Source organism: Alosa alosa, chromosome 4, assembly GCF_017589495.1.
Source record: "Alosa alosa isolate M-15738 ecotype Scorff River chromosome 4, AALO_Geno_1.1, whole genome shotgun sequence".
Taxonomy (NCBI): Eukaryota; Metazoa; Chordata; class Actinopteri; order Clupeiformes; family Clupeidae; genus Alosa; species Alosa alosa.
Genome location: NC_063192.1, coordinates 30,456,025 through 30,467,298, shown reverse-complemented (window position 1 = coordinate 30,467,298; position 11,274 = coordinate 30,456,025). Strand labels below are relative to the sequence as shown.

General features: G+C 41.6%; 1 protein-coding gene across 1 annotated transcript; it reads right to left on the bottom strand.

Annotated features, from left to right (window-relative positions):
• Positions 1-469: 469 nt before the first annotated feature.
• On the bottom strand, positions 470-5,020 carry hoxc1a (homeobox C1a). The gene is made up of 2 exons (XM_048241360.1): positions 4,379-5,020; positions 470-1,457 (listed from the first exon to the last, which is right to left on the bottom strand). Exons 1-2 carry the CDS (start codon positions 4,941-4,943, stop codon positions 1,108-1,110), a joined length of 915 nt encoding a protein of 304 aa, XP_048097317.1. The 5' UTR covers positions 4,944-5,020; the 3' UTR covers positions 470-1,107.
• Positions 5,021-11,274: the final 6,254 nt, after the last annotated feature.

Here is an 11,274-nt window from a genome sequence, read left to right as displayed (position 1 = left end):
TAATTGTTTATTCCTACAAACGCAATCAATTTAGATCAATATTGTAAACCCAATTGTCAATAAATCTATACTTTCTAAATGACATAAATCCCTAGGTTGTCAGGATATAAATCTAGCAATTACTGCACTCATGATCGAGTCGAAATGTAGAATTAAAAGATTAAAATGTGTGGGCAAGTCTGGGGGGGACTAGTGAGCAATGGAGAGAGAACTTTCTTGAACATGAATACTTTTTAAATAGCCACTTAGGCTAACAGTTTAAATACTTGGTCGATAACGTTGAAACCTATTCTTCAGATACATCCAAAAAGTAACCTATAGTTACATACTACCAATATGACCTCGGTTACGATTTCCAAAAGCGCAGAGATTCGCTTTGATGTCATTAGAAAAGAAAAGTTGGTGTCAACTTGTTCACGTCAAGGCCCTCGGTTTAAAACCAGTTCACGTAATAGGCTTTAGAGGCGTATAGCGTTCATTATAAAAAGCCTTAATTTACAGACAAGGAGAAGCTTATAAAAGCACTGGTAGAATGAACACGTGCATTTGCAACCTAAAAATCAGCTGGTCACACTCAATGGCCACATTTCTTGTGCGCAAGTGTTATATGTTTGTCAGAAAGCAAAGCTATTTCAGCTAAAGCTAAAGTTTCATTAAACATTCCTGATAGTAAAGACTTAGTTAGGCAATCTCATAAATAGGTGGATCAAATGTAGCTCAATTTATTTCCATCAATAAATATAACAAAACTTACATAGTGCACGTGGTAGCCTAAGTGTTCCATGTGCATTTTGACCCAAAATATTTTCCATTTAAATTATAATAAATCAATGAATAAATGATAGGCTACTTTATACTTTGAAAGGCAACAGCTATGTTAATAAACCTCCAAAAACAATAAATAGCAATAAACTAAATCATCTTTGTAAATATTTTATAAAGTGCATTTGCAATAAATGGCTACTTAATTACGTGCCCGCACGCAGGCACATGCGAACCCTGTATTTCCAAAACCACTGTAGAGAGTTACGAACGGTCATTGCCGAGTTCCCCTTCATTCGCTGACGGCAGGTGATGTAGACAAGGTTCGAGCTGCGGAAACTATAGCTAACGCGTTTGGAGAGCTGTCCTTTCTGGAGCAGACATATGCCCGGGTCCGGGGACAATGCCCTCTCGCTGCAGTTTCTTCTGCTTCATGCGTCTGTTCTGAAACCAAATTTTCACCTGAGTCTCACTCAGCTGGAGGCTGCTGGCGATCTCCACCCGTCGGGCCCGTGTCAGATATTTGTTGAAGTGGAACTCTTTCTCCAGCTCGGTCAGCTGTTTGGTGCTGAAGTTAGTCCTCGCCATTCCGTTGGCAGGCTGGCCGTGCATGGTGTTCTCGCTTTGGTAACAGCCGCTTGGCATTTGGTGTTCCGTTGCTAAATATCTTGCAGCACAAGGCATCTGCATTTTAGCTGAAATAACAACATAAAAAATGCATGAAAGGACAACCTTTAACTGATAAAAGAATAGTCACAGTCTGACAAAACAACTTATCCTAGGATGAACGTTTCAAAATTAAAGGCAGGTAAAGGTAGGCCTGAAGGCAAACAGAGCAAAGTTGTATAAGGCTTCAGGCTGGTTTCATTCTATTTGAATTTAGTATGAACAGACAGGCAACATATATTTCATATATTGCAAATCTTCTGCAGATTTTTGAAAGTGTATATAGTCTTTACTTTATCTTTACACATAATCCATGGCCTATCCCTCAACTCTTGTTCAGCTGTCTTAGGCTTCACATCAAAACAACTCTAGTTAGATTCAGTATTGAGCAGTCTGTAGACTACAATGCATAGATTAATGTGAAGGTCTAAAGTATGTTGACATTGTAATTTGACATTGTACCAAACACAGAAAAATTCTAGACTCTTGTAAACCAATTATATTGTCATTTGTCTTTTTCCATTTGTTTAAAGAACTTAAGAGGATGAAATCAAACCATAGGCCTATCCCACACTGCAAATGGAGTCTGTCCAATACATGTATCTTGTTGTTCACTTTCACACTGCAGTCGAAGGTGATCCCTGTTGTCCCTGCTGCTAGTGAAATAATTAAAAACATAGGCTACAGTCTGTACAAAGGCATATTTTAAATATGTTAAAACTAGGACCAAAAAGGCACTGAACCTGTGTATAGCATTCTGTCGCTTAATACCTATATTAAATATTAATGGTCAGAGAAAGCTCATCTGCCTATAGGTCAGCATTTAACATGCTTTCAAATATTTTACACAACAGGCAATTAGATATAAGAATCAGTCAGAACATGCATAGCTTCCAGCATAATAACTATTATGCTTCTGTTGCACTTCTAAATATTTGATGCAGTCTCAATACCCCATTTCCTTTCATGCATCCATTAATGATGACATCATTAACATAGCTGGATGTTAGTACTGCTCAGGCCTGAGTCAACCCAGCCACATCCAAACCTTCAACCCTAAAACTGAATTATTAATTTTGTTATCAAAGAGCCGTTGACACATTCATATTCTTAGTCTCCAATAAACTACTGAACACATCTATTCGTTGTTCAACCTTTTGTTCTCTTTAAATATCCACAGGCTTGCTTTAAATAAAAGGTGAGATTCACGCCAGGTAAAGAGTCACCTCATCTGCTTGAGAGGAAGTCAAGTTCACCACATCCACTTAGAATGGGGGAAATCTTGGAGAGAACCGCAGAAAAGTTTCATCAAGTAATCAGGAAATTTGCCTCTGAAATGGAAGCAGGGCACGGGCACACCTTCCTCCCTGATAAATGAGCTCTAAGATAATAGACCCAACGCTGGCCAAAGGCATAAAGGAATCAAGCTAAATATTTGAGGAATGATTCGTGCACTTTGACGGGGCCAACCCCAGCCCGCCAGGAGAACAGCGAGGCCTGTTAAGCCGAGTCGAGCGCGCGCGCGTGTGGGGAGAAAATGGGGATCGATACACATTGCCTCAGTCATCTGGGCATCCAGCCCACTGTAATTCAGGTGCTGTCAGGCCCTAATTGAAGAATGACACACTGGGAATATATACACTGTACCAAAAGATCAAGTTACAGGGGAACATGTGTGCAGCCTTTATGCATGCCTGAATATGAGGCACATAGACACTTTGATAAATAACATCCAGAGCTACTGTCTCAGTATACTCATCACATAGAGCACAATGGATTAACGACAGAATTACTCTAACCTACATTCAGCCTCTCACTGGAATCCACGCTTTACACTCTAAGGTTACACGTTGGGAAATATAAGCTTTGGGAAGGAGTGTCTGTTGACTGGCACCACAGATGGTGTCATTAAATAACAAGAATACAAGCAGATAGATAAAGCAAGAAGATTAGAAGGAAGGGGTGTGTCTTGTGCTGCTTGGCACCCTTTTATAAAATTACATAAAGGATAACAATCAGCAAAATACACACATACATATTATGTATAATTATCTATCTGTATTTTGCTAATTATTATCCTTTATGTAATCCAATAAACAGATGCACAGAGAGACAAAGATAAACCAAATGCATGCCAACAGTGAAGTGTGGTCAGCGCGGGTCTTTTTTGCCATGTTCCAGTATTGTTGTAGATATAGCCTATTTCATACAATGTCCTTTTTTATTGTGAAAACACTGAACATGTGATTGTGTTCTTTACCTTCCTTGTCTAGGGGCTATTGGGAGAAAGAAAAGCTTTTAAATGCTATTGTTGATATCTACTAGCTACATTTAGAGCATGATTTGATGGGATTTCATATTTTTCTGAAAAACTAAATATTTCCACTATCATTCCCATGCAGACAGTTGCTTATGAGATTTTATGTTGGAAAATGTGAGGAAGATTTTCAGTGTTCAACCTGTAGGGGAGCTGGTTACCCCAACAGATACCCAAAAGGACCCAAGAGGAACTTGCACTTGCACTGAAAGAGTTACTGTATTCAGGTGGATAATTGTATTTCTTCTTCGGGTATTTTAAGACTATTTCTTATTACAACTGGTCGGATCAATATTTACTCTTACATGATCTGTTTGTTTGTTTGTTAAGCTAAAGTGTTTGTTCAAAAGAGTATGAGCTATTGTCCATTAGTTTTAACACAACTTTTATGTTTATACAGATAGAATACGTTATAGTATAGAACTAAGTTATTCTATTAGGCTAGGTGTTATCAGTCTTGACGCGTTCATCACGTCCAAACAACACAGATGTTGGGTGGAGTTTAAAAAGTAAGGCTAGGCTACTTTGAAAACATCTTTAAAGAACCGTTTCATTAAAAGCAATACAGAGGATAAACTATGTTAGAGTAACATCACTAATCAGGCAGAAAGTTGGCAGAACTTTTTAACTCACCCATCTTAGACTGATTTCTCTTAACCTTCATCCACTCAAATGTTTTACCGCCATAACTGGAGTCGGGCATCTTCTCTGCGACATTTTGAAAAGTATGGTTGCCCTTAATAGCGAGGTGAAATCTTGGCCCGTTGTCCTTGAATATTTCAGTGCAGGCGTTCAGTGGCCCCGAGTCGGTAAATGCTTCGGGGAAAGTCCTTGAAGTGTCTGTGGAGGGAGAGTAACCAGCATCGAGTGCCTGCGCCCGGGCACCGAATAACGAGGGGAGAAACTGATGCTGAGGACGGATAGATGTCACAGAAAAACCGTCAGTTTGGAGGGAGTGCTTGGCGTTCGCATAGCCGGATGGGTGTGGAAGACTGAACACATCACTTGCATCGCCGGAGAAAGTTGAATAACAATACTGTGAGCATTGTGTCTCAACTTTCTCGAATCCCTCGACGCCTTTGCTAACTTGTGGACTAGTCCTTGAGTTGAAATCTTCTAGTTTGCCCTCCGCCAAACGGTGGCCTGCGCTCTCCGTACCATTTGCTTCGTTGTGAATTAATTCTTCTAAAGAATTCATAATCGGTTTTCCTCTACATTCTTCTTAATTCTAGTTATTCTCAGAGCCTGGCCTCACGGGCACCGTGCACGCAGCGATTATGGATCGTGGCTTAACCCTGGATAAGGACATGCCTCACAGAAAGATTCGATCTGAGATTGATGGGGATGACGTGCCCTCTCAGTCTTGGCCAATAGGTGGACATCCCCCACATCCAAAACAGCAGGGCACATGGCACCGATGAACTAGTTTACCAGAATACGCACCGTATGCGCCTTTTCAGTCCTATTTGGTTTTTGAATATTAAATGGCCTGTTTTACACTTGGATGCTGGCTATGCAGTTAACTCTTAAATAGCACAATTACCACAGTTGGCTAGAGGCCTAAACTGACATGGCTGAGTTGTTGTGATAGCCGCTCTGGTGGTAACTTAAAAATGCTGTAAGTAGCGGCGGTGGATTTGTTTTTATCCTAGCTTCCATGTGTGATGACTGTGGAGTGCAAAAAGCAAACGCAAAGGTTTAGTGATTTTACTTTGGCTATTCCACAATTTTAAGTACCCTGCATCACGTGACTCCAGCTGATACAGAAGCCCTTTAGAATAGGTAAATGGGATCAGCATTCTAGTTCAAGTCTTTTTCAGTGTCAGATTCAGACCCAATTATTATTCATCTTTTCCTCTTTACTTTTTCTTTTACTTTCGTAAATTTAGTGTCAGCTACTTGCTACTTTACTTTTTGGAAATGTAATAATATTAGGCTATCGTGTGTGCTCAAAACGATTCCGATTTGCTTATCTTAGAATGAACCGCGACACTATTTTTTTTAAAAGGATCTACGTTATTTATAGGCAATATCTAGCTAGTTTTGCTTTGATTCCTCCACGTCGGCAGCAAAAACATCACATGGACACGGGCCTGACAGTGTGGGTCGATGCGTGGTATAGCCATTGGAGGCAGCAGGCTACCAATCGTGGACTGCAGTTATAGCACTACAAGTTCCTTCCTTGAGGTTCTGTAGGCTAATGCTATATCAACCACATGCATTCGGGTCGGGAGTGTAGCCTTAATAGAGTCCTAACCAATGTGACTTGAAGATGTGCACGCAGACTACAGCTTCAGCGTTTAAATGAGGAGTTGATTAACTTCACAATGTGGACCTCTGTAACTGCTTCATAGATAATAAGTCCACATTTCAGAGTCTTTTCAGCGGTGACAGATAATTTCTAATTTTATTCCAGTGGTACTGCGTGCGTTCGTGCATGTGTGTGCGTGCGTGTGTGTGTGTATGTGTAAACATGCATGTTAAAAACTGCAGGCCCCAAATGGGATGGGAAAACTCGCTTTTCATTTCAAATAACCTGCGTTCATTTATTTCTATTATGTTCAAAGCCGACTCCCTTTTGACCAAAGGTCGAAGCACAGCTGTTGACTCGGGGTTCACCGACAGGTCATGTTAAAACCGGCAGTTGTTTACAGGCAAACAGAACCAATGGCTGACTTGCGTTTTTTATTCAGTTGAGGTGTATGCTAACTTTCTGAAATGACAATTTTGAAATAATTTGTTTAAGAAGGCCAGTCCTTCATGTCCAAAAACAGAACATTCAATGGTGTATTCTGTACAGACAGACAGCTCATTATGTTTCATTTAGCATTAATGCACACTGATTGGCTTTTTTAAACCAGGTGTTTCAAAGTTCTTGGAAAATAAATAAATAAATGGTCTACATTTTCACAACAAATCTACTATGTCGGGAAATGAAATACTTTTCACAACAATTTTACTATGAATTTATTGTTACTGAACAGAATGTGCAAACCATGTACTACTATACATGGTTTGCACATTTGCACAAACAGAATATACCATACATTTAAAACAAACAAAAACATGTCATGGCTTTTATGTTAAACCTTTGAACTATTCTAGTTTTATCAGTGAAGATGAGGAAAAATAAAGTGCCTTTCTCTATAATTTTGAAATCTTAAAAGCCTTAAATTCTGGTTTATTTGTTGAGGCTTAGTAGTAACACCATTAATTAATATTATTGCAACGATATAAAATCTTCCCAAACAAGCGTGTTAACAGAAAGGACTAAATGTTTGGGTGGAATTCCTTTGTCAGCACACCAATAAAGGGTTTTTACTGTAGCTCTGAAGTGATTAAAAAACAATTGCACATAATCAACAACATATCAGTGTGTTCTTACAAGCCCAGAAATATGGCCTCAGCTGTGGGAAGTTAATGGGATTCTACAGGCTGGCGATGTGCTGAATGACTGAGAGCAATATATCCCTTCCCTGGGTGCATTTGCATGGTGCACTGATCCATCTTCATGTCAGCGGTGGGGTTACCCAGGGTTCACACGCTCACTTGTTTCTCTCCTCACCGCTCAATAAATAAATCTCTGCAGCTTTCTGTTTACCACTGGAATATAAATTTGTTTGCAGTCGATCGCAGACCTGTGTGAAGGCATTAGAAATTGTATTTCTGTAATGGCTTTCATCCTGGGGAAAGAGGAAGGGGGGGGGGTGGGGATGAGAGAAGGAGGGGAGAATTAGAGGTGCAGGACGCAGAGAGACTGAGAGACAGAAGCACTGATAAAAACAGATGCATCTCTTCCTCACCTGTGCCTTATATGCTAACACACTGGGATTATCTGAAGTCAGAAATAGCCTTTGGCCAGATTTAAAGTAAATTAAAACTAAATTTGAATGTTGGCCCCCTCATGCTCTCTCTCGCTCTCTTCCTATCTCCCTCCCTCTCTCTCTCTCTCTCTCTCTCTCTCTCTCTCTCTCTCTCTCATTCCTTGTACCTGAGAGTGCTGCAGTATTTATTAGCTCCCCAGAGGTATCTTGAGTTTCCTGTTTCCCCGTCGAATGCTTTGAAGTTTGGTTGAGCACCAACGTGCAGCCGCTTGTCCGTAGTGCACAGCAGTAGCAGGCGTTTACAGAGTGCATGGGTCCCTGGGTAAAGTGCTTGTGGGGAGCTGGCAACCACCTACTTAACAGATTGTCTTCTAGCAGTGTGCATATTTGCCAGGGCAGATGAGATGGGAAATGGTTTAGGCCCATGTTCAGAATGAACAGATCAGATGGTCATTCCTCCCCCACCTCTCTCTCCCTCTCTCTGGCTTTCTCTGTCTCTATCTCCATCTTTCAACTGAACAGAGTCCAACCACTACCTCACCAGCCCCATTTTGATCGCCATCCAATGTAAAGGCTGCCAGCTGCTGTTAGCACATTGGCAGCAGTGGGGAGCGTATAAAGACCCTGCCCACTGCTCTAATTGTGTCTCTCTGCCTCTACACAGGACCGGGCCCCTCCACTCCCTGTCAGTCGGCACCTGGAAGCAAGAGTCTTAGCACCCTGGTACTCCTCTCATCCTCCAGACCTTGCGGTTACGATGATATGTTAAAGGCAGGGTGGTTTGAGAGAGAGGGGCTGTAGTCGTATCGTATCGATGGTTAGTGTTGACCCCTGCCCTCAGTGACAGAGATGTGAAATGATGTGTCTGGCGATGACACGCAGCCCTTGTTTAACCCGCGAAGGTTGTCGGGACTAATTATTCCTCATCTTAAAGGCCCTGACGCCGTGGCTGGGAGTGACGCCGCGCTGACAGATGACTGTCACCGGCAGCCTGAAAGGTCACCGCCGCTAATGCAGTGCAGGGCCTGTCGCTGATGATGGCCTGAGGCCAGGCAATCTATGTACTTGCGCCCGGCGTGCACTTCATCAAAAGGAGAGCACACATACGTCAGCCAGAGATGCTACTGGCCTGCAGAGTGTCAGAGAGGGGGGGATGAAACTGAGAAGATAACTTGCCCAGGCGTAAGTACCTTGAAGATAACACTGAGACTGGAATAATAGCTGATAACAGTTGACACAGACACTACTTGTTCTGAGGGCTTTATTTTGGGAAACAAAGCCTTGTTTGCTACATATTTAGCCGGCTTCTCGTGACCAGCAGGAATGAATGTTGCAAACTGATGAGAACTATCTCACTTGATGTGACATGACATAGAAAACAGCAGCAAATTGTAATGAATACATTCTCCCTGAGCTCACAGTAGGCCTGCACAGTGTCTGTTTGTACCAGTCTGTCCATTGGCATCGTCGTGAGTTACTTACCCGGGAATATGAATGTCAGTGCCTAGGCAACTAGCAGGAGTCCGGGGATGCACAGCAGGCTCTATTCCAAACAGAGTGACAATAAGCCATCAGTCATATTGGCAAGAGTAGTTGCGTATACCACCCTGTTTCCGGAGGCTTCCTCACTGGGGGGAAATTAGCAGGGTTAAAGAATGCTGCAGGAAGGACTGCTTGTGTCATCACAATGCCATATGCTTGTTTTCTTCTTTGTGTACCTCTAACAGTTAGTACAAAAGTGATGGAAAATTGTCTTCACCAGTCACTTTTCTGTTTTTGTTTTTCTGTCATTATGTCACAGAATTGGATGATTGTGAAATTCTGAAATGGAATTCTATGAATGTGAAAGTTACATTTTTGATTTGATTTGTTGAATAGAAGTCCAGTATTAGTAGTATACTATTGCTCCTTTATTAAACAACAAGGATATCCATTCTATAGTAAGTTGTTTTTGTCATTTATGATTGGCTTAATTTTTGCCTCTCCTTATTTATTCCACTGAAAGCCACCAATCAACTTGGCTGCCTTTCAGATGCTATTGATCTTGATAATGCAGCACTTTTGTGGGATGGTAACAGTAACACATGATGCAGAAAGTCAAATACATCAGATGGATGAGCCCTCGCAGGCGAGTTATGATTCATCCACCTGACTGATGCTCATGTTGGGTTCTGCATGATTGCACTGACAAATAAAGAAAACCCATAAAAGTGACACTGGAAAATAATACTTTACAATCCTTGGAAGAAACACATAGCCTTGGCTCTAGAGAGAAGAGTTCAGTGCATGCCCTGTGTGTGTGTATGTGAGTGTGAGTGTGTGTGTGAGAGAGAGAGAGACAGAGAAATGTTAATGTTAGAGAGCTCACTGGATAAGCATTCTTTGTGTCCTTGAGGGGGCAGCCATCGTGCTTGTTTTGAAACACTAATGAAACGTTGAAATGGCCATTAGGAGTAGGACAAGGAACACTACGAGCACTGCAACTGTAGCAGGCCAGAATGCAGATGTAATGAAATGGCTAAAGTTAGTTGAATGGAGTGGTTAGTGGAGGCCTTTTTTATTTTATTTTATTTATTTACTTTTTTTTAAAGTATATATTTTTAAAGTATATTTTTTGGGCTTTTATGCGTTTAATGTGACAGGATAGTGGAGAGTGACAGGAATTAAGTGGGAGAGAGAGTCGGGGTGGGATCCGGAAAGGACCACAGGGCAGGAATCGAACCCAGGTGGCCGGCGTACGGTGCAGGTGCCCCAGCCAGTTGCGCCACAGCTGGGGCCATGGAGGCCTTTTTTAAACACACATCCAATTTTATTATGAGCTATCCCCTAAAATTACAGTCTGTCATAAGACATTTCTGGAAAAGGCACACATTTCCGATCCATGTGGACCATCTGTTATTACTAATTGATTTGTACTCAAATTGATCCGTAACCAGATTTTGGGATACCTAACTCAATCTGTAATGAATGGGTTGTGTCTTACAGGTCATATGATGTGGGTGAGGAGAGAGCAAGAACAGAGGATACACAGCTCTACTGTCCTCAGATGCACCGGAGTCTAGACAATATGAACATAATCTCCAAAAACATATTTGATTTTTTAGCACAGAAAAGAAAAAAAGGCTACTCCAGTTAGGGCCCGTTTAGAGTACCTATACAAGTGCCCTGGCAGAGTCGTTATGCACATGCGTACCTTGTGGGGCGAGCAGAATCGGAACACATCCTTAAATGCTCAGAGGATCGCTTAATTGCACCCTTGACCTTGCATGCAAGAAAGAATAGGTCTTTGTCCATTAACTAGGACAAATAACAGTGACTCGGATGTCATTGCAATGCAGTTAGGAGGCTCTACTTAACAGAGGTTGAGCACTCTCATAAGTATGGCTCATTTCACACACAACTAAACACACTGTAAGCATCTGTAAACACCGTATTATTACAAGCAAACAATCGCCACAGCAAATGATACATAATGATCGGAGCGTTTGCTTGGAACACAGATAGTAATCTGGACTGCTCCTATGAAAGGCATGAGTGGTTTGGGAAGTATGTAAGCAGTCCCCCAGAGTTAGTCTCAAGAGTTATAATGTAGGACCCTAAATCAAATATCATTCTTTGATCACAGCAGTTGAAATCTGATTTTAAAAACGTGCTCACATCCAGATGGAGCCTCTACGCTGGCGACAAGGAGTCTCTCCATCGCGT

Bases quoted from the DNA above. Each gene is read 5' to 3' on its own strand.
- hoxc1a (XM_048241360.1), bottom strand. From the start codon at position 4,943: ATGAATTCTTTAGAAGAATTAATTCACAACGAAGCAAATGGTACGGAG. The intron at 1,458-4,378 runs GTGAGTTAAAAA...TTGTTATTTCAG, and splicing joins GAGAAATCAGTCTAAGATGG to CTAAAATGCAGATGCCTTGT.